The sequence below is a fragment of the Momordica charantia genome (genome assembly GCF_013281855.1).
Source record: "Momordica charantia cultivar OHB3-1 chromosome 11 unlocalized genomic scaffold, Mcharantia_2.0 BLBB01000011.1, whole genome shotgun sequence".
NCBI classification, from domain to species: domain Eukaryota; kingdom Viridiplantae; phylum Streptophyta; class Magnoliopsida; order Cucurbitales; family Cucurbitaceae; genus Momordica; species Momordica charantia.
The window spans coordinates 8,349,225-8,372,213 of NW_028275159.1; the positions used below are offsets into that span (position 1 = coordinate 8,349,225).

Consider the following 22,989-nt stretch of genomic DNA (forward strand, 5'->3'; position numbering starts at 1 on the left):
AAAAAATTTTAATCACATAGGTTTTACCCAACTAAAATCACTCATCAAAATTTTAAGATTCACATGGTTAAAAATATTTTTATAATTTTTAAAAATACTTTTAAAGTAATTATTTTTTTTAGTTGAACAATATGTGAAGTGCGTACTCCGACTTTGTATTCGATGATATATACCTTAACCAGTTACATTCAAGTTGATCTTTAAAGTACTTATCATTAAGACATTTTCAATACTTATAGAAAATACCTTACCTAAAAAACAATGCTCTCAAAAGTTATCTTAAACTCTTCGACTTGATCATAATTCAACCAATTAAAGCATAGATCAAAAGGTCATGAGTTGAAATTTCTATACCATCTATTTTTGTACCAAAAAAATGTTACCTCAAATTCACTTTTGGAACAGGTCGAGAAACAAAAAATGAAAACGTTATAAAATAAAACTTTAATATATTTATATATTTTTTTTATCCTTGCACAAAACCCTCACAAACAAATACTATTATCCTTGATTCTTACCCATCTAAATAGATTCTCTTGTTGTATTTATTCCCACCAATTCAATGACCCCAAAAATTGTTTTGTTGCAACCTCTTACCATTTGGAGAAGACAATTAAAATAATACCAAAAAAACCCTTGTAAATATAAATTTCCAAATGTCAGCAAGATTGTTCTTCAGTTACCTGTAAGTTTGTTTCAGTTGTACATCATTGGACAGAAGTTGATAACAGAGATGATGAGAACAAACAAAAAATCTGTAACAGAATCCAAAGTTTTCTCAGCAAAACTTGATTCCTACGAAACTGCACATGTAAAAGGACAGTAACCGAGCGAGCTCGGCCAAGAACACGATACGATATATTTGTAATAAGAACTCTGAAAAACTTTAACCCCAACTGTTTATATTCAATAATGGCCATTTGGTTTACATGTCCAAGTTTGCAAGGTTAGCAATAACAGCAATCATCAGCATATAAAACATCGTTCAAGTTTTTCGTGTGATCCGATACATTTCCTATATCAAATATCGAAAGAAGTAATCGGTGGAATCATTACTCGGCCTTGGGAGAAATATGGTTGCCACCAGATGCCAGCTTGTACAGGTAAAATACAGTCATTAGAGAACTGCAAGAATAGCAAAAAAGAAAGTGTAAAATGTGTATTAGCTCCAAGAACTTACAATATTGATGTTGTCATGTCATACAAGAAAACCAGATGATCCGAAATTACAATCTTGGGGTGTTTTTCTGATTTGATCCCGTTATTTAAAAAATTTCAATTTAGTCCCTCACATTTTAACATTTTCTAATTATTCTCATTTCGTTGGTGAATGTTAAAATTGATAAATGATAAACTTGCATGACACGAGACTCATGAGTTAGGCAAAAATTTAGAAAGGTAATTAGGCTTCCTGAAGAAGAAAAGATTATGATTTCTCCAAATTTCTAAGAAGTTTAAGTGGCCTACTTCCACATTTAATTTTTTGCCAATGGCTGCCAACTTATTAAGCATCATGCCGTATAAACTTATCATCAACCAATTTTAACATATACTAATTGAAAAAGTATAATTTAGAAAGGTTAAAACATAGAGGACTAAATTGGAATCTTCTAAACAATAGGCACTAAGTTGAAAAAATACCCCAACGTGAGGGACTGAAACATATATTTAACATTTATAGTATTCCTACAGTAAGAAATCATCTTTCTCCTAGTTTGATTCGACAAGATTTCGTTCAAATCGTAACGATATGCAGACCAGATATGGAAAGTAACGTTTGGATTAACCAGGTACCAGCTTAGAACTATACTATAATATAAACAGCAGCATCCCTATGTTTTCTCCGATCAAGATATAATCAACAGCAGAAGAAAAGGTTCACTTTTGTTTAAAAGAAATTCTTGACATGAATTTAGAAGTAGATCTAGTAACCTGATTCCGGCCACAACTCCAGCTGGCATGATCTTAGAAGTCTGCAAATAGCGCTGGCCCATAACCCATGTCAGCACGGCGGCACATACTGTTTCAAAAGCACATATATCTTTAGTACTTCATTGAAGTAAATGCATAGCTAACTTGACATGGAAAAATAAGTGGTGAATTAGTATTTAGTATAATGAAAAGAAGTTAGAAAATACAGATGGGTGTGGCACCAGGAATACCATTTCTTTTATACGAATTAGGAGTGAAATGTATCTTGTAGATAACATTGTCCAAGTCATTTTTATTTTTATTATTTCAAAATAATCTTTTGTTGTGAGTTAAATGTAAAATCAAAAAAAGAATAAGAAAAAAACAAAACTATAATTGAGTGGATAAATGAAGTTTTTTTTTTTTTGGGATAGGAAACAAATTTCATTGATAGCATGAAATTTCATTGATAAATGAAGTTTGAAATTTGAGATTAAGAAAAAATTTCAAAAATATCTTTCCTAAACACATTTCAGCTAAATCTCTCCCATTTTTCCATTTTCACTCCTTATCTCCCAACTCTCCCAATTCTACGTAATTTTCTCTCATTCTCTCACGTTCTCAACGATTTATTTTTTTCTCTCCATTCTCCCTTCTCCACATTCTCCCATTGTACATTCTCACTCTCTCCCACTGATTTCTCTGTCTCTCTCCTCTCATTCTTCCTCCAAATTCTCTCTCACTTTCTTCCTTATCAATCTCTCTCTCGTGCTCGGCAACAAAGGTATTTTTTTCTTCTTTTATTCCCTTCTCTCTTCCTCTCCCATATTCTCCCCCACTCCCATTAATTTTTCACTCTTTCACTCTCCCTATCTCAAACATACAGAGAGAGCTCTTCCCTTCCTTTCTCTCCAAGTTTCCTCTCCCTTGCATAAGAGGATTGATTTCTTTTGAATAGGGAAACAGAGAAAGGAGAAGAAAAGAGGTTCTTAGATTGATATTTTTTCCCAGAGAAAATTTCTTTTTTTAAAGAAAACTTTGAACAAAATACACCAAGATACTACCAAGTGTTTTAAAGTACTTGAACCCTCCCTCTCTCGAGATTGCTCGATCCTAAACCAACTAAATCAATGCCTACCTTCATCTCATACCACCCCTCTATTTATAACCAATAACTTGGCTAATAACTAATATATCCTTCCTACCATAATTACTATTCCTAATTACCCCAAGGGCATTCCTATAAGAAATATATAGAGTTTTCACCAGTCCTCCATAATTATCAAGTTCTGTAAAGTCAACTATGTTGCAGCGTCAAAATGTCCTTGCCCATTTTTTTAGCATGGTGGTGTACAGGGCGCTTCTTAACAACTTAAGCTAATAGTTGAAAAATGGATCAGTCATAAGAAAAATTCAATGAATTTCAGAACTTCATGATTCAGAAAAAAATTCACAAAAAAAAAAAAGCAGGTTATAGCTAAATCATAAAAAGGATGGAGAACACTACCACTGTCTATACAGTTCACTTGACAGGAAATGTAAACTTCACAAAGGTCCCAGAAAAGGATACTTGGGGAGAAAAGAATATGAATAACTAAACGAAAACATCATGTTCTATATTTACCAAACCCTATTTACTTAGTCATGCTGAACCAACAAGCAATCTGAATATCTGATCCCTACCAGTTTTGGACAGCACTGAATGCTCAGAGCTACTCGCCCACTCCCCCATTCTTGCTATTAGTTACTTGCATTAAATGAATCCAATGTGCTAATCTCAACCCGCTTCTTTTGTCTTTCTAAGACTGAGGGAGCAAATACTCAGGCATGGTCAAAGCAAGCCCACCTCGAGTTTGACTTGACATGCCACCCTACTTCCTCGCTCAATGGAGGGGCATGGTGTATATTTGATCCGACAGGAAAGTAGGGTGTGGCAGCGACATCTAGCTTTGCACCGTGCAGCATGAAGGCCAAAGGCTGCACGCCGGTGGTGCGTCAAAATGTGCTAACCATAACCTTACTAGGACCAAAGAAAGAATATGATAGGCCTGAGTAAGAAAGTACATGTCAGAAAGAGAGGCCAAGGAGTGCAGTGTATGAGAGGTGAGTCCGTGAAGTGAGTGGGCCCCTAGTACTAGTTATGGTCCTAATGGAGGTAAAATGAGTATTTTGTAAATAGGGTATATACATCCGAGTAGTGAAGGAAGGGGTAACCTTTTCGCTATTTTGTTAAGGACTGTCTGGGAAGAGATCAGGTAGCTCTCGAGTTCACCTTGAGTGTAGTTCTATTCTATCATAATACAGACACATCAACACAAATTGAAAGTACATTGGATCTCTTTGTGAAATTCATATAAGTTGACAGCCATCAAACTCCTCTTACTACATATAACTCCAAATAATACCCAAAATGGAACCTAGAAAGTGAATCAGGCATGCTCGGAAATGGAATTTAATGTTTACAAAAAAAAGAACAACAAGATGAGACAAGAACAAGAAGAAGTGACAGTGGTTAAAAGCACCTGGGCAAGAAGAGGAAATAGCTCGTGTTCAGCAAGCTCTCATGAATTGTAGTTGTAGCATTCACAACATGATTTCTTACTAGCAAAATCTAGAAAAGCACTACATACAAGTGCATGGTTTGATCGATTTCATCAGTATAGATTATACAGCCAAAAAAAAACCCCCACAAGATACATCGGATGAGTTTGCTCGCAAGCGTCTCAAGTTTGCAGAAACATGAACACTGGAACATCAAAAAAAAAAAAAAAAAAAAAAAAAAACCAGAAAAGAATTGACACGTTGACAGGGGAGAATCCCACAATTCAAGGTTCTATAACTGGGAAAACTACCAGGATCTATAGTAGCAAACATCTTAGCTAAGATCTTTAACCACGGAAAGAGCAAAAATAAGATCAAACAAAAACAATTGAACATGGAAACAAAACCAATACCTGTCTCAAGAATCAGAGCAAAATACGAGTTCTTCTTCTTCTTGAAAGCTCCAAGGCTCAAGTATCCAGCCAGAATGAGAACCAACCCAATACCCACGCCTCCAGCTAACGACGCGGTGCTCCCTTTCCTGAGGTAACCAAAAATGCCTCCACCCACTAAAACCAATCCATAAGGGATTGTGAAGCAGAAATCATGCATTTCTCCAACTGGGTTTTCTGGGAAAATCAGATTTTGAGCAAATTTCTCTCTGGTTTCACAGATCAAAGAGAAGGGAGGATTTTTCAGTTCTTCCTAACCGCTTCATGAGCTGTATGGCGCGTGGGACGCCGCTGGTCAAAATTGACTATCCCTCCCTCCACAGGCTCTCAAATTTTATTCCCATAATACCCCTAACTTTCCTGCAAAATGGCGGGGTTACCCTCGCCTGTCTCCACCCAAACGACGCCGTACAGTGTTCTCTCTTCTCTAGCTCTCTGCAAGACTGCAACTTTAGTATTGCCCTAGTCGAGCTGCTGGAGACGATGATTCATTTTCGAACCCGGATCAGATTTCCGAATCATTCGAACCAGAAACCCTGCGGCTATTTCCTCTTGATTTGCCGATTTATCTCCAAATCTCCGGCTGAAGACGCGTACGATCCTCCATTTTCTCCTGCTTCCAAGCTCCGAAAGGCCAAGAACAAGAAGACCCACGAAGGAAATTCAAGTTCGAACAAAAACCCCACGCTCCCTCTCCACTCGGATCTTCCTTTCGACTTCTTCTACTCCTACTCCGAGACCAATCCGTCAGTTGAGCCTATAGGCTTCCGAGAATCGCCGAAGTTCTCACCGTTTGGCCCGGGCCGGCTCGACCGGAAATGGAGCGGCACTTCGGCCCCTGCGGGGATGGAAGTGAAGATACGTGAAGTTTCGGAGGAGAGGAATCGGATTCTTGGAGACCCACTTTCGGAGGAGGAAGTTGCAGAGCTTGTGGAAGAGTATCGGCATGACAATTGCTCCCGGCAAATAAATCTTGGTAATAACACTAGAGATTCAAAACCGTTTCTGAAGAGTTATATTTTTCTTGTGTATTCCGGTTGTTACTGAAAATGCAAGATTGATTCTATCATGCCATGAAAACTTGAATTCATGTTAATGGGGGAAAATTGGCTGGTAGTTCAAGTTGTATTGTTGAATCCCTTCTACTGATATACTTGCATTTCTTATGCACATTCTATGGTGTTTGTTTGTCTTTGACATGATCGTACTGACTATAGCTCAGAACTTTCTTTGAGCTTGCATTATTCATTCTATAATATTTGTTTTTCTTTGTGATGATCATAATGCCTATAGCTGAGTAAAAATGAATGAAGGGTTTGACAGATTTTGCATTTTACTTAACTAGGAAAGGGGGGAGTTACTCACAACATGTTGGATGACATACATAACCACTGGAAAAGGGCTGAAGCTGTGAGGATCAAGTGCTTGGGAGTGCCAACTCTTGATATGGACAATATATGTTTCCACCTTGAGGTTTGAACTACAACCATTCTTCATGTATCCACAACATACCATTTTCTTGTTTTTTTTTTGTTTTTTTTGTTTTTTGGTCTTTCAAGATCAACTTTCACTAGGAAATTACCTGACGTGCACTATAGTTTCTCTCTAGGACAAGTCGGGTGGGAAGATAATATATCGACATATCAATGTCCTTCTTTTATACCGTGGTCGAAACTATGATCCCAAGAATCGACCAGCTATCCCTCTTATGTTGTGGAAACCTTATGCGCCAATATATCCAAAGCTTGTGAAGAATGTGGCTGATGGCTTATCATTTGAGGAAACGAAGGAAATGAGAAGTAGAGGATTGAATTCTCCTCCTCTAATGAAACTTAGTAAGTGAATGTTGTTCCAATGAGCTATCCATTCTTCTTTGTTTTAGGTCAAATTGCATTTTTAATCTATATGCTTTAATGTTACAATACATGGGTCGATCTTAAGGTATTATTTTGGTTGAAAAGCAAAAAAGAGGAGGCTGTGGCTAGCCAACCTTTATTTTATGTACAAATTATGTATGCGTTTGAGAGATGAATGGTAAAGATGGTGTTTGTAGTTTTTATTAACCTGAACTTTCACCTTCGGATGTATTTTCTGTAGCAAGGAATGGTGTATATGTTAACGTCGTCGAGAGAGTGAGAGAGGCTTTCGAGTTCGAGGATGTGGTTAGACTAGATTGCACTCATGTTGGCAGCAGTGACTGCAAACAAATAGGTGTTAAATTGAGGGTACAGCTCTTCTCTTCCACTTTTCTTTTGTAATTCTCATACTTTTAATGCCAAGAAGTTTGTTTCTTATCTATAAGATACTTCCTCTACCAAAAATCCAGGGTTTGGTACCTTGTGTTCCCATTTTGTTCAAGGATGAGCAGATTATACTGTGGAGAGGGAAGAAAGATCATCGAGAGGACGTGAACTCGAAGATGGTAGATTCCTGGAATGTGTATGTTTAACTTGCAGTATCTTGGTACAGATGATGAGGATGGTTTTTCTTCGAGGACGATCAATTTATACATTGTACCTACTGATTTTGTTCGAGGATGAGCAGACAGATTAAATTGTGGAGAGGGAGAGAGATCGTGAAGAGAACGTGAACTCGAAGACGGTGGATGTCGATAGAACATGGAGAGGAAATGTAAACTATAATGGTGCTCAAATCTTGAATGAGCTTTGGGGATTTGTTGATTCTCATTCCTCAAACTCTCCTGGATGTGTTGTGTAGTCTTCTTGAATATCTGCAATGAATCTAAACTTTAATATCTATGGTTAATACCATGGTGATATATGGTATCAAATCTTGAGACAGCTTGGAAAGAGAGCAGTAACGATAATTGATTTTCTATAATATATTCTATATATTGAGTTTTAGTCAAATCACACTCACTATTTACACTGGATCAAAGAGGAGCTTCATCTAGAGCAGAATGGATAGAGCAGAATGGATAGACTATGTTAAAACTTAAAAGAGATCCTAAGGTGCCATTAGAACTTCTTCACTTGATGGTTCTTCTCAGCAACACAACCAGAGCCCACCAGTGAGGTTATCCATGCTTCATCAGACTTAACTGGTTCATCATCATCATTTCTATGCCAACTCCAAAAGGCATGAGTGGAGTTTGCTATCTTGAGTTCCCCGTGACCGAAACTAGCCTCCCGAAATATCGACCACTCCGGCTGTGGGTCGTACCTAGCAAATTACAAGCAAAAGAATTAAGATTTCAAGCACCCATAAACATCTTCATCTCTAACTTTCTCTTTAACATCTTCTGTCATTTTGATAAGAAATTAAATTTTCGTAGTTCTACTAAAATGAATGAATGAAAATCGATTATAAATCGTAGAATTATAGTGATTCCGTACTTGTGAGCTAAACCTTCTCGGTTTCCTCCATCGCCAATAGTTATATGCACAGCACCACAAGGATCAGATTTTCCAGCATTCACACGTTTCTGCCATAGAGTGAATATGAATCACAAGATGCTTTAGGAGAAAATGGAATCACCAAATATTCAAATGGGACCAAAAGAATATACCGAGCGTTCATAGGCATGGACATGGCCAGTGATTATTATGTCTGCACCAGCTGCGTATAACAATGGCTCCATGGCTGCCATCATACCTGCACCTTCACCTTGATGAGCTTTATTGCTATTGTACCATGGCACATGGAATAGCACTACCAGCCAAGGTGTTCTTTCCCTGTCCACCTTTGCAAGATCAGCCTATTGAACAACAAAATTTCTCAGGTCTCTAGCTGAATGATTCTCATAAACAATTTATTCAAGGAAGGGATTCGTGGTAGCAGATGGAATCGAGAGGATGACATGTTCACTCGAATGGCCAAATCCAACGGCACTAGTTTAGTTATACATCCAGACTTGGATTGTTATTCAATATTATTCATATAGTCACGTTAAAAAAGTTGAGCGAGCTTATGCACATCTCCACTAATCTTATGCCACACCCACAATATTTAGTCATCAAGAAAATTTTTGGTAGGATTTTTATATCTTAGGCACTAAACGTATTCTCACTTCTCAGTAATTATTTAAGTATAATTGAACTATTTGCTCCTGTACTCCAAAAGAGAAACAAAGTTTTGCTCTAAACTAATTGCAAAAACCCCACCTAAATAGTTATTTCAATAGAACGAAACTATTCTCTCTTAACTAATCATACTCTCTCTCTCTCTCTCTCTGAATATTTATTATCAGCAAGTAAGATTACTTCTTAAGAAAAAAGTTAAATGTTCACAAACCTTCAACCATGCGTATTGATCTGAGGACTCATCATAATCAGTGTACGATCCAAGCATAATCACATGAGTTCCAGTGACTTCAAAAGAATAATAGAGATTTGAACTTGATCCACTCTCCTCAAATGGCATCTTCCATCTTGCATTATAGGAGTCAAATGGAGCCTTCAACATGACTATGTTCTCCTTTTCATGGTTCCCTTCAGTCACCATCCATGGCCTTGCACTCGCAAGCCGCTCCACAAGCCTACCAAATGAGTCCCACCGAAACTGCAAGTAATCAGCATATGATAGGTCACCTGGAAGCAGATGCACATCATATTTGCACAGATCAATGTGGTCTAATGTTGATTTGGTCCATCCAGTTTGACCCAGATCCCCAGCCACTGAAAAAGTAATTGGAAACTGGGAAGGAGGTGTCTTCAGCTGAAACTCAGAACCTTCCCCTCCACATCGGTAGAAATAAACTTTGCCAGCCTCAAGAGGCCCAATTACTGTATGGTGTATCTTTCCTGACTTATACAGAATATAAGTATATGAGGTGCTCTCTCCTTGTGAAACAGAAGTATATTCTCCAGATGATGTTCCATATTCAACATAAGAGGGAGCAGAATGATCATTAGTAATCCATGTAACTCTCATATGCTTATCCCCCGCCAGGGAGATATGCACCTGCCAGGAATCAGCAATACATCATGCAAAGGAAACTCAAACGTGCAAACAATGATGAAGAAAACGTTCGTTAAATTACCATCTAACCCAAAAATTTATACCATTAGATTAGAATATATTTAATTATTGATTTATATTCTTAACACAAACACACTCTCATTTCTGGACTTGAAAATTAGCACAAACCCTAACAAGTGATTACAATATTAATCAGGGAAAAATAGCATTACGTGAGTTCAAACATAGTGACTCTAACTTTGATACCATGCTAAATCACCACTAAACTCGAGCAGTTATGTTATATTTAATCATTTATTTATATTCTTAATACTGCCCACTCATGAGCTTGGAAATTAGCCCAAAACTCAACAAGTGACTATCAATATTAATTGAGGAATGAATGACTTTACAGGAGTTGGAACATATAACCTCCTATACTAATACGAAGTTAAATCCACCATTAAACTCTAAAGCTGTTATGGTACCTATCATCATTTATTCATAGCCCTAACCAGTATAGGCTAATGATCAAATTCAGACAAAATCGTTACTATTCTTAGCCTAGAAAGCCCACCACAAAGTTTCAGTAATGAACGCACGGAATACCATATCAAGTACGAAGCTTAAACTATTCCCAAAACTTGTACGAGCAGATTGAGGAAAAGGCAATAGCAATTAGACTTAGGAGCGATTGACCTAGAAGAATCGAGCTAGTGCAGAATCAAGCATGGGTTCGCAATGGATCTTCAAAAATCCGACAAAACAGTGTTCAAATCTTGATTGTTTCCAGAGAAAATCACAAAGAAAGCCCGAGAAAAAATGAAAATGAAACCTGCTGTGGCTGAGAAGATGATTTCGGATTCCATGGGAAGCGCAGAGTTTCACGCGGCTGAGGACGAACATAATCAGCTGTGAGAGTTGAGATGATCGAGACGAAGAGCAGGAGCAGTAGATTGGTGGCCTTGGCTTCCATTTTCACGCGAGTTGGTTCGGTTGCTTCATGAAATTTCAGAAGAATGAATAAAGGAGAGATCAAATCACCCTTTTTGAATTTGTTTTCTTTCGCAAAAGAAGAACATTAGTCAAAAAAGATTGCCATTTCTCTTTTTGTTTGCAAAGTAAAGTTTCGCCATTTCTCGTTCATACCTTACAAAGGTGCTAATTTATAACAACTTCTTGCAGTTAAATTTTGGTTTAAATACTATTTTGCTTTCGAAAACCAATCGACCCATGCGAATCGGGTCAATAATAATCATGTGAAGGCCAAGTATACTAGACTCAATTTCCACAGTTTAATTTGACCAAGTATATTTGGACAATTTGTACCAGAGAGACAGCTAGTAATTAGGGCGCTTACTCCCTATGCCCGAATAGCAATGTACTCCACAGAATCACCCAAGACACTGTCACGCCTCTTTTTAATGCACCCCGACCCTTATGCAGCATTCCGTCCTCTGTATCTGCCTCCCACTCTATCAACTTTCCTTGCCCAATACATAAAAGTGAGAAAACTCTAATTTAGATGAGTCGAATTTTCTTGCACAATTCCATGTGAGAATTAGATTCACAAACTTTCAAGCAGAGACTCACTAGAGACTACTGCTTTTCTATCTTATTTGATATTCATTTGCTTCCACCTAAAATTATAATTTAGGCATTGTAATGCATTTCGTCGAACACCACACTAGTGCTAAATTTCTATGCGTAGGAATGAAGATGTACGTGGCACCTCCATGACATATATGTGCCGTTTATCTGAAAATCGTCATTAACAATTATATTTTCATCCCTAAACTTTCATATTTGTTTCATGAGTGATTGGTTAGACAAGTGACAATTACAATTAGAGCTGAACTAAATTGTCATTTTCGATAGAATAATTAATATTCTTTCTATTAGTATATTTGAATATATAATATTGCTTCTCCGTTAAAAATTAGAGTTCAATAATTTCGGCCTGCATAATCTACTAAAAAATAATAATAATCAATTTGTATAATATTTTATTATACGAGATTCAAACTATTCATTTATTTTAAGTTTTTTCTATCCTATTGAAAAAAGGCGATACAAACAATGCGAAGGATAAAAGAAAATAAACTACAATAAACAATAATCAACAATGTAAATCAAGTACTTTAATTAAAAAAAAAAAGCATATGTATGCTACGATAATATTATACTTTTTTTTGGTTGATTTTGAGTTTTTACCAACTTCAAATCTTTTTTAAGTAGAAGTTCTACTTTATTTCATAAATTTAATATATATTTTAAAAGCATAACAACTTTTCCTTTCTTTTTTTCAAATCTAACCTAAATTTTATTTTATTTTGGATCTGTCCTGTTTTGTAACGTTGCTTTTCAAAAATTTTAAATTTTATAAATATAATTTATTGGATCAATTCTGAAAATAATATAGTTTTAAAAACAAAATATAAGATTTAAAAATAATAACAAAATAAATATAATATAAATTAAAAAAATTACAAAAGTAAGTTAGACATCCAAACTCTTGACATAAATAAGTTGGATTTTGATCAAAGTAAAAAATCGCGTACAATGAATATGATTTAAATGTCAACACGTCATATATGAAGTTTTAGGTGTCAGCACATCATATATGGGGTGAATTTGAGAGTTGGGTTAACAAATTTAAGTTAAAATATAATATAGCGAAATATTTGTAAACAAAAAGTAGTTTATTTCTCCCTTTTATCCTCTTCCCCAACTTCCACATTTTGACATCAAATTCCATTTGAAGCATTTTTATTATTTTTATTTAGCTTGTGGCTTTCAACTGGATTGGAAACCACGTCGAACTACAACCAATGACTGCAATCACACCTATTGGTTGTGTTTTACCTCAAAATGGCTGCGATTTCACTACATTATTTTTAGAAATAGTTTCACACCTACATTATTTGTTTTAAAAAAAATCCATAATTTATTTTATACTATTAAATAATAATAATAAAAAACCTCCGAACTTTACTTTTATTTTAAAAAAATCTTTATCCTTTCAAAAATTTCAATTGAAATATACCATTTGAGCACTATTAATATTTTGAATAAAAGTCACATGGTAGAACTTGAAATGATGTAGCAATTCACCTCTCAATTTTATTATAAAAATCTTCTTCCTCCGCTCTCTATCCAATTTCACCCTAATTTCTCTTTTAAAAACAATAGTTTATCTAAATTTCTCCCCTCACACTTAAACGTAAACAAATTTAATTTTCAAGTTAGATTTTGTCCTGTCAAAATTTCCTTAAAAAATTTAACTAATAATTATTCAAAAGGTCGTTTTGAAATGTTTATAAAAATCTAGGCTCTAGCAGAAAACTTTTAAAAGAGATATATTTTGAAATAGTATTTTCTTTTTTAATTTGGTAATTTGGCCTTTATATAAATTTCTCAACGTTCATTTGGCTTGGTACATCTAGACGACGTCGTATAGTGCGTTCTTCCTCGTCGGAGTATTCCCGTCGACGACATAGCGCCGGCGAGAACGATGATTCTTTTTCGAAATCGGATCCGATTCGGGAACCTCAAAGACCCGCTAAATCGCATTCAAAGTCCTCGCCAATCCAAGCTTCTTCAAACCCTAGCAATGGCGGATGCTCCTCCCAATTCCCGAAGACCCGTTTGTCCATCCTGTTCGAAACCGGCCCGTATCTGTCTCTGTTCGCGACTCCGAAACCCCGGTCTCGAGAATTCCGTCGGGGTAACCATTCTTCAGCACAGTTTAGAGAGAAAGCACCCGCTAAATTCCGCTAGAATCGCAAAATTAGGTCTCAAGAATGTCCAAATCGCCACCGTCTCCGACGTTAATTTCGAGGCTCGCTTCACCATACGCGGAACGCAAGATTTTGATCCTGAGGAGAAATGTTGCTCCACAAAAGGTCAGAACGAGTCTCGAATTCAAATACAGAATCGGGATGGATTTCTACTTGGTGATGTAATAGATTCCGAATGCATAAAACCTGAAACTCCTGAAGCTGTAATTACTGCTACGATTGGCAAGTATGGCGTCGTTAACTCTTTCGATCACATCTGGATGCAGAAACCGAGCTTTCAGAAGCTTAAAATCGACGAGGTTTTAGCATCTCCAGCAATTCGGGCATCAGTAGCAAAAGGGTTCATCGTGAAGAAACTGCAGAAGCGGCTGCTGGATGGAAGCCAGGAGATGGAGGAATATGCTGAATTCGAGATTGAGATTCCTCCCAAGTCAGTTCTACTCTTTCCCTCTGAAAATGCTTTTACTGTAGATTGTGGTGTAGATGGTAGTGATTTTGATGTGAATAATTTGATAGTTTTGGATGGAACATGGGCAAAAGCAAAGAGAATGTACAATGAAAATCCTTGGTTGAGGCTTTTGCCACATCTGAAGTTGGATTTGGAGAAGATTAGCTTGTATAGTGATGTGAGACATCAGCCCAAGATTGGTTTTTTGTCCACCATTGAAAGCATTGTTTATGCCTTGAAGTTAATAGGAGATAACCCTGAAGGGCTGGATAGTTTGTTGGATGTTTTTGAGTCCATGATTGGAGATCAAAGGAGATGTAAAGATGAGAGGCTAAAAATGGGAAAAACTTCATTTGGTTCTTGATGAATATGTATAAAGCTAAGAGAAGGCGAAAAAGCGCTGCCAAGGCAGCATGAGCATGCTTCTATTGCTATGCAAACAGTACAGCAGGATAGTAGAGCTTTCATTCCCATTTGTCAATGAGGCGAGGCGAGATAATTGCTGTGCAAAGGTTTCTTTGGGCTAGACAGAGATTGGCCTTTGAGTGCAAAAGCAGAAGGGAGCATGACTACAAGACACGAAAGCAAGAGAAACCTTGTCGACCAATAGATGATTCGTGGAACTTTCACAAACCTTCAGCCATGTGTAATGGTGTGGTTACTCATCTTAATCATGATCTAGGCATGATCATACGAGTTCGAGTTCAATGATACGCGAAATCCTAGTGCACGAGACAACTTTGATGCGAGGTTAGCGCTAGCGTGCTCATATCATGAACTCAATCCGCTCTTTTCAAACAGCACCTTCCATCTAAAGTTATGGGAACAGTGGAGCCTAAAGGCTTTAACAGCAGTATATGTTTGCTTACTGGCTTCACTCCTGTTCAATCTTTCATCAAAATATCTGGCTCTACAAGATCACCAAATGTCTCACCTTGCTGCAAGTAATCAAAGCCTGAAAGGTCACGTTGTGTTGATTTGGTTTACAAGAAGCCATTTGAGTAGGTTAGAATAATGTGGCTAACAATTTTGCGTCGTGCGAGAGAATTTGGAAATCGTATTTTGAACTAGTATCCGTATTGAATGATTATCAAGGGTTAGATAGATTTTGAACTTGTATCGAAGGACTATTAGGAGATGATCAAATCGAATAATTTTTCAGGTCGACCCAAATCCGGTCTATTATCACTTTTTTGTTACTGAAAATACCCTATATAATATATATATATATATATATATATATATATATATATATGCGTATGTATGTATTTTGGTGTTGTTCTCTTCTGAGTTAGTTTATGGTTTATTACAATTTTTTTTTTTTGGCTAATTTTGACACAATACAATAGATAGATATTTTTTTTTATGTTCATCAAATATTTTCATGGGTATTTCTTGAAAAACTAAGACCTAAACATTTTCTTGGCAATTAATGTCTCTTCATAAATTCACAATTTACAATGGAACAAGAGAAGGTGGAACAAATTCAAATTTGGGATGGAAATCTTAAATCAATTATTATACCTAATTAGCTTTTGGATTATCAACCAAAAATTCCACATTAGGGAACTTTTTCATATTATATACTAGACAATGTTGCACGTTTATTTCTTTCATTTGATTCTTAAAGATGTTCGTACTTTCATAATGCTATTGGTATACAAAGGAAAAAGACTATTTCATCCTTTTAACTTAGTTAAAAAATATGTCGTTAGCCCACATGAACAACGTTGGATGGTTAACTTAAAGATATTTCTACTTTTTTAAAGGTGGTGTATTCAAACTTTCCCCTCATAGTTGTACAAAGATAATCTTAAAAAAAAAAATTGTGAAGGCATAAAATATTGACCTCTTAATATAAAACCAAAAATTAGTTATTAAATCATATAAATAATTGTTTTAGTCTATTTACCATAGGTTCAAATGATTGGGTTGTGTACTAAAAAAAATTATTGAGTTTTCGTTGTATATAAAATATCTATAAAGGTCACTTTTAAGTATATAGAGTAAAATAAATGTTTTAAAAGTAAAAATACTAAAATAGATCAAATATGAAAGTGCAAGGATCAAAATGGAGTAAATTAAAAAAAATGTAATTTTTAAGAAATTGCGTAAATGATGTAACTTTCAAAGTAATAACAAAATAAATGTAAATTAAATGAAAACTCTCAAAACTAGGGTGTATAATGCATATCCAAACTATTCACAAAATACGTTAGTTTGTGGTCGAAGTCAAGAATTGTATACATTCAACACGATTTAAAGGCGTCACGTATGGAATGACGTGTGAAGCATGAAGGCGAGTTAACACGTAAATCTCATACCTTGTATGCAAAATAAATGAAATTGCATGCAACGTAGGTATATAATTTAGTGCTATGAAATATTTCTATAAAATGCACATGATTTATCTTTACACTCTACGTCTCTCCAACTGAAATAACGAATGATTTAAGTATATAATTTAATGCTATGAAATATTTCTCATTAAAAATGGTAAATTATAAAATTGGTCCCTTTGGGTTAGACATATTTTCAATTTGGTCTCCATGATTTTAAAAGTTTCAATTTAATTCTTATGATAAAATTTTCATTCCGATCCTCATGGTTTAGTCAAACTTCACAACTTTATCTTTGCCAATACCACATTGTCGATTTTTTTTATGCAACAACTATCTTAATATTTTTTACTTGGCTAATCACGCTACGTTGGTTAACTCTATTGAGATTTAGTGCTTAGTAAAAATTAGAATGAAATACCTGAAATTTTTAAGAACGCTGGTGAAGTTTAATCAAACTATAGGGACTAGATTGAAAATTCAAAAACTAGAGGTACCAAAGAAAAATTATTGGTCTAGAATTAGATGGAAATGAAATGTTATTGGGTGGGGAAATGCACTTTCAAACGTAAGATGACGAGAAAATCATAGTCAAAATTACAGGGAAAAACGAAAATCTGCCGTTCTGCGACAAGGAAATCTCAAATCTCAGGCTTTGTATCCACATATATAATTGCCCAAAATTCTCGCCCAGCCCTTGAATTTTGTAACAGAACCCTCTCTTCCCTCCCTCGAATTTCCCCCTTTCCCTCACACTCTAACTTACGCCCAAAGCTTCTCCCTCTGATACCCTTTTTCGTCTCCGATTGTCGGTCGCCGGAGGTATTTTCAGCTGCCGTGAGCTTCTGAGAGGCCATCCTCAGGTGGGTCTTCATGGGTTTCATCTGATGTTTCTCTATTGATTAGTGTGAGTGACCAATGTGTGAGTTCTTTTATCGCCACTTGGGAATTCTGATTTTTCTTGGCAGTCAATGCAATGCATCAATTTGTGAATTTAATGAACCCCCTTCTTGTAGTATTTTGATGTGCTTCTCATAATCTTGTTAGGGCTGTTTGTATGGAACAATAGCGTACCTATGTGATGAGGCTTTATGGTTAATGGCCAAGAATTTGAAATGCTTGTTTCACCGTTACGATTGTATGTCAATTCCAAATTACTTATCAACGATTTGGAGATTGTTTAATAGTAGCACTAACTTGAATCTTTGAGATTCCCGAACTGTGTTATTTGATGCCGGAATCAACTGTGTCTTTTGTTGTGAACTGGCTTGTTTTTAAATTTTGAATATTGCGGTGAATCTCTGCCTCCATCTCTGACCCTTGTATAAATGGAAATGCCTTTAGAGGTGAAAAACAGGGGATCCACCTGCCCTATCCTATCACTCCTACTTATGAAATAGATTTATTATTGTTCTTGTTGTTTTTATGGGAGAGAGAAGTACATAAAGGGAGAAAAAGAAACCCTCATAACTAGCCAAGATTATTAAGAACTACCCAATTGCCTTTTATATCAAATAGTGCATAGGTGGCATACTTACAATTATATGACTGCTGGCATTGTTATTTTTCTTTACTTTGATAGTTTGATTATGTTCAAGTTGAATTCAAGCTTCTTTACCGATTGGTTCATCTCGTTTTTATGCAGTTATATTACGTGGTCATTAGTTTCTGGAGCATTCTTTTGGAGAACTTGGTGATTATTCAGTGATTCTATGAACAACTATTGACTTTTTTGGCAAATGATTGGGTTGAGAGTTATTTCTTTCAGTTTCTTTTGAAAGCTTATATAACTGACTAGTAGAGATGAACGTAGTGGGTTTTGATATTGGAAATGAGAATTGTGTCATTGCTGTGTCGAGGCAACGTGGTATTGATGTCCTGTTAAACGAGGAATCACAACGAGAAACACCCGCAGTGGTATGTTTTGGGGAAAAGCAGCGGTTTTTGGGGTCTGCAGGTGCTGCATCTGCTATTATGAACCCGAGATCCACAATAACTCAGGTAAAGAGATTGATTGGACGTAACTTTGGCGAGCCAGATGTTCAAAAGGATCTCAAAAGGCTTCCTTTTGAAACATCCGAAGCCCTTGATGGCAGCATTTTGGTTCACGTGAAACACTTGGGGGAGACTCATACATTTACTCCAGTTCAGATCATGGCAATGCTCTTTGCAAATTTGAGAGACGTAACAGAGAAAAGTTTGGGAACACCATTTTCAGATTGCGTTATTGGCATTCCATCGTATTTTACAGATTTGCAGAGACGTTTATATTTGAATGCTGCTGCTATTGCTGGTTTAAAGCCTTTGAGACTCATGCATGACTGTACTGCAACCGCACTTAGTTATGGAATTTATAAAACCGATTTCTCAAATCCAGGTCCTATATACGTTGCTTTTGTTGATATTGGTCATTGTGATACCCAGGTCTCTATTGTATCATTTGAGACTGGACATATGAGGATAATGTCACATACCTACGATAGAAATTTAGGAGGGAGAGATTTTGATGAGGTTTTGTTCAGCCACTTTGCTGCGGAATTCAAGAAGCAGTATGATATAGATGTAAATTCTAATGTCAAGGCTTGTATCAGATTGCAGGCAGCTTGTGAGAAGCTGAAGAAAGTTCTGAGTGCAAATTTAGAGGCACCTCTTAATATTGAATGTTTGATGGACGAGAAAGACGTTAAGGGATTTATCAAAAGAGAAGAATTTGAAAATCTTGCTTCTGGGTTATTGGAGAGGATTAGCATTCCTTGTACCAGAGTCTTAGCTGATGCAGGATTAACTGTAGAAAAAATCCATTCTGTTGAGCTTGTTGGATCAGGGTCAAGGATCCCTGCAGTAACTAGGTTATTGACTTCTGTATTCAAGAAAGAACCCAGTCGCAAACTTAATGCTAGTGAATGTGTAGCGCGTGGCTGTGCTCTACATTGTGCGATGCTGAGCCCAGTTTTTCGGGTCAGAGATTATGAGGTGTGTACTTTGCCTGAGATTTTATAGCTTGCATTAGCTAGGCATGTGATGGGGATTTGAGAAAAGACGACCCCACCTCCAGTCATTCCATTTTTATTTTCATATGATGTGATGCTCTTTTAACTCTTTATACTAGCTTTGACCTAATTATAAATAAGAAGACTTGAAAAGTAACTGTCCCATTATTCTCCTTTAAAAAAGGGTGAAACATGGTCTTTCATTTTCTTCTTTTACATGTTTTTCTCCATCTACTTCTTTCTTTATACGCCATCTGTTCCTCTGGGTTGTAGTTGCATAAATGCTAATGAAATACAGTTGTTGAAATGCAGGTTCAGGATTCATTCCCTTTCTCCATTGGGTTCTCATCAGATGCAGGCCCAATTAGCTTGGATTTAAATAGTGTACTATTTCCCAAAGGCCAGCACATTCCAAGTACTAAAGTTCTGTCATTCCAGCGTGCCAGTTTATTCCATTTAGAAGCCGTCTATACTAATCTGGATGAACTACCTCCTGGCACGTCTTCAAAAATTGGCTGTTTTACAGTATGTTCAGTTTTAAGCTTTATTTTTATTTTTTGAAGTAGTTGTTAGCGTGGAGCTGGAAAGCTCTTGAACTACTTTAGAGAGTGTCACTCTTAACATGTTTCTGCTCCTAGTTTGGCATTCTCTAATTTCTATTATGATGGGTTGGAATTGATTCTTAGATGTGAAGTAATTTGAGATGCAGATTGGTCCGGTCCAAGGTTCTAACAACTCGAATGCAAGGGTTAAAGTTAAAGTCCAGTTAAATATGAACGGCATCATTACTGTTGAATCAGCTATTGTAAGTAATATATATTTTTTCCATCAAATTTTCTAACTATTTAAGAGACTCCTCTTTATTGATATGAATTATGAATTTAGTTCGTAGAGGATAATGTAGATGAACAAATACCAAAGAGAGATGCTGCTCATTCAAACACAGAAAAAATGGAGACCGAGTTCGAGGCTTCTTCCTGTTCCGAGGTAAAGCTAGATGGTGTTATTGCAATCCCTTACAGCACTCAAAATCTTCACATGCATCAAAAGATTGTTTGCTGTTAATTCTGTAATTTGAATCAAGTTTCTGATAGAAAACCTTATACTATGTTTCTCTTATCTCCCAAAATTTTCCTTGGAAATTTGTCTCTATCTCTTTGTTTGTACTTCACTGAGATTTGCTGCCTTTAACGTATTGATTTATTGCATTTTTCCAGTCTGATGTTTCAAGAAAAGCTAGGAGCACAAGGAGGATTGAGATACCAGTTAGTGAACACATATATGGTGGAATGACCAAGGCTGAGCTCTCAGAAGCCCAAGAAAGAGAACTCCAACTTGCCCAACAGGATAAAAATATGGAACAAGCTAAAAATAAGAAGAATGCTTTAGAGTCATATGTCTATGAGATGAGGAATAAGGTAAAGGATCTATTTTCATGAGGCTTAAAGCACTTTCAATCTTCCTTTATGATGCCATTAACACATTCTGTTTCGAGTCATGCGGCGAAGTCATTTAATGCTCACTTTACACCTGATAACTTTGGGGGGTTGTAAAAATGTTTGCTGCCACACCTCTTCTAAAATAAAATTCTTGATTTCCAACATGTGAGCATGAAGCATAATTTAGATTTAATGGACTTTCCCTTTTAGTAAGGCTCTATCAACATTCAGACTTTTGTTAATTTTGATGATATCTCGAGGTAGGTTTTTAGTCTCATCTCATGCATTCTAATCACTATTCCTATCAATGTTTGATTCTTATTATATTATAAGAAAAATGATGATGCTTAGAGCGGTTTTCTAATAGCTTTTCAACACATATCGGAGTTTCGCTAGTGACCAAGAGCGAGAAGGCATCTCCTCAAGCCTCCAGCAAACAGAGGAGTGGCTATATGAGGATGGAGATGATGAGACAGAGAGTGCTTATTCTTCTAAGTTGGATGACCTTAAGAAGGTTATTTCTATTTGTTTTGTATGATACAAAGTTAATTCACATTTTCTGATTTCAAGTTCTCTTCTCCTTGCTTACTCTACTCTACCATTGTTCTTTCTTAGTTGGTGGATCCTATAATTAACCGATACGAAGATGAAGAAGCAAGAGCACAAGCTAAAACACATCTGTTAAAGCGTATTTCCGATTATAGGAAAACTGGGGATTCACTTTCGCCTCAAGTTCGAGCATTGGTAATAATGCTAATGATCTCTAATGTTACTAGTAATAGTTGGTTTTGTTTGAATTCTCTCTCTCATGAACTTTTCCCTTTTCTCCAGATCCTCGATGAGTGCAACAGAGCAGAGCAGTGGCTAACAGAGAAAAGCCAACAACAAGAGTTGTTGCCAAAAAACACTGAACCTTTGTTATGGTCAAGTGAGATCAAAACTCGGGAAGCGGATTTCGACAAGTATGGCATTTCTCTATTTGATCTTTTTGAAATCTAACAAGTTTCTGTAAGTTTAGACTAATGGTAGAGAAGTTTTCCCAACCTTGATTTTATTGAGAACGTTCACTCTCTAAAGTACTACACTTGTTAACTGTATCTTGCAAGTGAAACTAATCTGGATGATCATTTCGGCCATCAATTTTAAGATTAGATCTTTCTAGTTATGCCAACCCATTAGAACCGAAGAAACGCTGTCGCTTGTTATCTGCAGCCTTTTATTTCATCCAGTGGCTTACAAATGTTTTGCTTGAACTGCATTTCAGGAGATGCCAGAGAATCTTGGATCCTATGTCTTCTCAGTCACATTCAGGAGATTCCAAGGAACCAAACCATCAAAATTCTTCTGACAATCATTCTTAAAAGGCAAAAACATTGATTTTTCTTAGGATTGATCAAAGATTATGATTATTGTTCCTCTCACAAAAGTGGATCATATCTCTTGCCACTGTTGCTAAGTCAGAATGAAGGAGGTGATGACAGATCCAAGTATTAACCAAATCGGCTCATGTTGTCTTTTTGACTTTTTGTTCTCAAATTCACATTAAAAAAAAAAAAAAAAAAACCTTCATGAGTGCTGTGCCATTCTGATGAGGGCTGTGTCTCAATTTTGCAACCATTTGAAGGCAACCTTTGTTGGATGTTTGCCTCTATTCTTTATCTGTTTTGAGGTTTGATTTTGTGAAAACTTAATCATGTAGACTCTGGATTTACTTTATACTTAATTAGAAGAAAAAGTGATCTTGGGTTTAAAACTTTTGAGGGAGAAAAGTCGAGTTTATATTTGGTATGTATGTTTGTTTATTTCGAAGTTGCGAGCCGCTACAATATTTCAAATGTTGTATCAAACCGAGGTTGTATAAACTTTTTAACTTTTTTTTTTTTGGGTATAGTTCAAATGTAGATTATATAAATTTAGACTTTTCAACTGCATAAATATTTTCTATAGAACAATGAACCGATTACAACTACAAAGCAGATTCATTTGTATTATAAACCAAGGAAATGATGTAGAAATTAAAATATGTTATGTACAATTAAGAGATGATCATAATGTGGAGTCCCATAAAAAAATTTTGAAAATGAAAGCATATAGAACTCAAATCTATCAACTCTCACTTCAATAAAACTGATTTCGAATCGAGAATGTA

The 22,989-nt window shown here is 36.0% G+C and overlaps 5 protein-coding genes across 10 annotated transcripts; 3 read left to right on the forward strand and 2 right to left on the reverse strand.

Annotated features, from left to right (window-relative positions):
* Positions 1-881: 881 nt before the first annotated feature.
* On the reverse strand, positions 882-5,209 carry LOC111010595 (Transmembrane proteins 14C). Its single transcript, XM_088119562.1, has 3 exons — positions 4,866-5,209; positions 1,933-2,020; positions 882-1,125 (listed from the first exon to the last, which is right to left on the reverse strand). The coding sequence occupies exons 1-3, from the start codon at positions 5,062-5,064 to the stop codon at positions 1,053-1,055; spliced, it is 360 nt and encodes a 119-aa protein (XP_087975688.1). The 5' UTR covers positions 5,065-5,209; the 3' UTR covers positions 882-1,052.
* LOC111010593 (RNA-binding CRS1 / YhbY (CRM) domain-containing protein) lies at positions 5,157-7,681 on the forward strand. The gene is made up of 5 exons (XM_022284070.2): positions 5,157-5,880; positions 6,250-6,377; positions 6,514-6,739; positions 7,002-7,129; positions 7,231-7,681. The coding sequence occupies exons 1-5, from the start codon at positions 5,169-5,171 to the stop codon at positions 7,351-7,353; spliced, it is 1,317 nt and encodes a 438-aa protein (XP_022139762.2). The 5' UTR covers positions 5,157-5,168; the 3' UTR covers positions 7,354-7,681.
* A 41-nt stretch (positions 7,682-7,722) lies between these two features.
* PAP18 (purple acid phosphatase 18) lies at positions 7,723-10,983 on the reverse strand. 2 transcript variants are annotated; one of them, XM_022284067.2, is made up of 5 exons: positions 10,660-10,981; positions 9,159-9,827; positions 8,434-8,622; positions 8,261-8,349; positions 7,723-8,087 (listed from the first exon to the last, which is right to left on the reverse strand). In XM_022284067.2, the coding sequence occupies exons 1-5, from the start codon at positions 10,798-10,800 to the stop codon at positions 7,883-7,885; spliced, it is 1,293 nt and encodes a 430-aa protein (XP_022139759.2). In that variant the 5' UTR covers positions 10,801-10,981; the 3' UTR covers positions 7,723-7,882. The 2 variants fall into 2 exon arrangements, with proteins under 2 accessions (XP_022139759.2, XP_022139760.1); XM_022284068.2 differs by having other exon boundaries at positions 7,881-8,087; positions 8,274-8,349; positions 10,660-10,983.
* Positions 10,984-13,235: 2,252 nt separating this feature from the next.
* On the forward strand, positions 13,236-15,260 carry LOC111010594 (DTW domain-containing protein). 3 transcript variants are annotated; one of them, XM_088119419.1, is made up of 2 exons: positions 13,236-14,054; positions 14,141-14,320. In XM_088119419.1, the coding sequence occupies exons 1-2, from the start codon at positions 13,339-13,341 to the stop codon at positions 14,181-14,183; spliced, it is 759 nt and encodes a 252-aa protein (XP_087975545.1). In that variant the 5' UTR covers positions 13,236-13,338; the 3' UTR covers positions 14,184-14,320. The 3 variants fall into 3 exon arrangements, with proteins under 3 accessions (XP_087975545.1, XP_087975544.1, XP_022139763.1); XM_022284071.2 differs by having other exon boundaries at positions 13,496-13,729; positions 13,891-15,260; XM_088119418.1 differs by having other exon boundaries at positions 13,240-15,260.
* Positions 15,261-16,983: 1,723 nt separating this feature from the next.
* On the forward strand, positions 16,984-22,593 carry LOC111010450 (heat shock protein 70 (Hsp 70) family protein). 3 transcript variants are annotated; one of them, XM_022283895.2, is made up of 10 exons: positions 16,984-17,318; positions 18,057-19,384; positions 19,714-19,926; positions 20,105-20,206; positions 20,287-20,388; positions 20,619-20,819; positions 21,208-21,354; positions 21,456-21,584; positions 21,672-21,802; positions 22,105-22,593. In XM_022283895.2, the coding sequence occupies exons 2-10, from the start codon at positions 18,215-18,217 to the stop codon at positions 22,199-22,201; spliced, it is 2,292 nt and encodes a 763-aa protein (XP_022139587.1). In that variant the 5' UTR covers positions 16,984-17,318; positions 18,057-18,214; the 3' UTR covers positions 22,202-22,593. The 3 variants fall into 3 exon arrangements, with proteins under 3 accessions (XP_022139587.1, XP_022139586.1, XP_022139588.1); XM_022283894.2 differs by having other exon boundaries at positions 16,984-17,274; XM_022283896.2 differs by having other exon boundaries at positions 16,985-17,274; positions 20,111-20,206.
* The last annotated feature ends 396 nt before the right edge of the window (positions 22,594-22,989 follow it).

What these genes read in the sequence shown, in the direction of transcription:
- PAP18 (XM_022284067.2), bottom strand. Translation starts at nt 10,800, where the DNA reads ATGGAAGCCAAGGCCACCAATCTACTGCTCCTGCTCTTCGTCTCGATC. An exon ending in TCCATGCCTATGAACGCTCG is followed by an intron (nt 8,350 to 8,433) that starts GTATATTCTTTT and finishes ACTCTATGGCAG; the next exon opens with AAACGTGTGAATGCTGGAAA. An exon ending in CGAGAAGGTTTAGCTCACAA is followed by an intron (nt 8,088 to 8,260) that starts GTACGGAATCAC and finishes GTAATTTGCTAG; the next exon opens with GTACGACCCACAGCCGGAGT.
- LOC111010594 (XM_088119418.1), top strand. Translation starts at nt 13,339, where the DNA reads ATGATTCTTTTTCGAAATCGGATCCGATTCGGGAACCTCAAAGACCCG.
- LOC111010595 (XM_088119562.1), bottom strand. Translation starts at nt 5,064, where the DNA reads ATGCATGATTTCTGCTTCACAATCCCTTATGGATTGGTTTTAGTGGGT. An exon ending in TGCTCTGATTCTTGAGACAG is followed by an intron (nt 2,021 to 4,865) that starts GTATTGGTTTTG and finishes CTTTTGAAACAG; the next exon opens with TATGTGCCGCCGTGCTGACA. An exon ending in GGAGTTGTGGCCGGAATCAG is followed by an intron (nt 1,126 to 1,932) that starts GTTACTAGATCT and finishes CTATTCTTGCAG; the next exon opens with TTCTCTAATGACTGTATTTT.
- LOC111010593 (XM_022284070.2), top strand. Translation starts at nt 5,169, where the DNA reads ATGAGCTGTATGGCGCGTGGGACGCCGCTGGTCAAAATTGACTATCCC. An exon ending in ATATATGTTTCCACCTTGAG is followed by an intron (nt 6,378 to 6,513) that starts GTTTGAACTACA and finishes GTTTCTCTCTAG; the next exon opens with GACAAGTCGGGTGGGAAGAT. An exon ending in AAATAGGTGTTAAATTGAGG is followed by an intron (nt 7,130 to 7,230) that starts GTACAGCTCTTC and finishes CCAAAAATCCAG; the next exon opens with GGTTTGGTACCTTGTGTTCC.
- LOC111010450 (XM_022283895.2), top strand. Translation starts at nt 18,215, where the DNA reads ATGAACGTAGTGGGTTTTGATATTGGAAATGAGAATTGTGTCATTGCT. An exon ending in TTCGGGTCAGAGATTATGAG is followed by an intron (nt 19,385 to 19,713) that starts GTGTGTACTTTG and finishes GTTGAAATGCAG; the next exon opens with GTTCAGGATTCATTCCCTTT. An exon ending in CAAAAATTGGCTGTTTTACA is followed by an intron (nt 19,927 to 20,104) that starts GTATGTTCAGTT and finishes AAGTAATTTGAG; the next exon opens with ATGCAGATTGGTCCGGTCCA.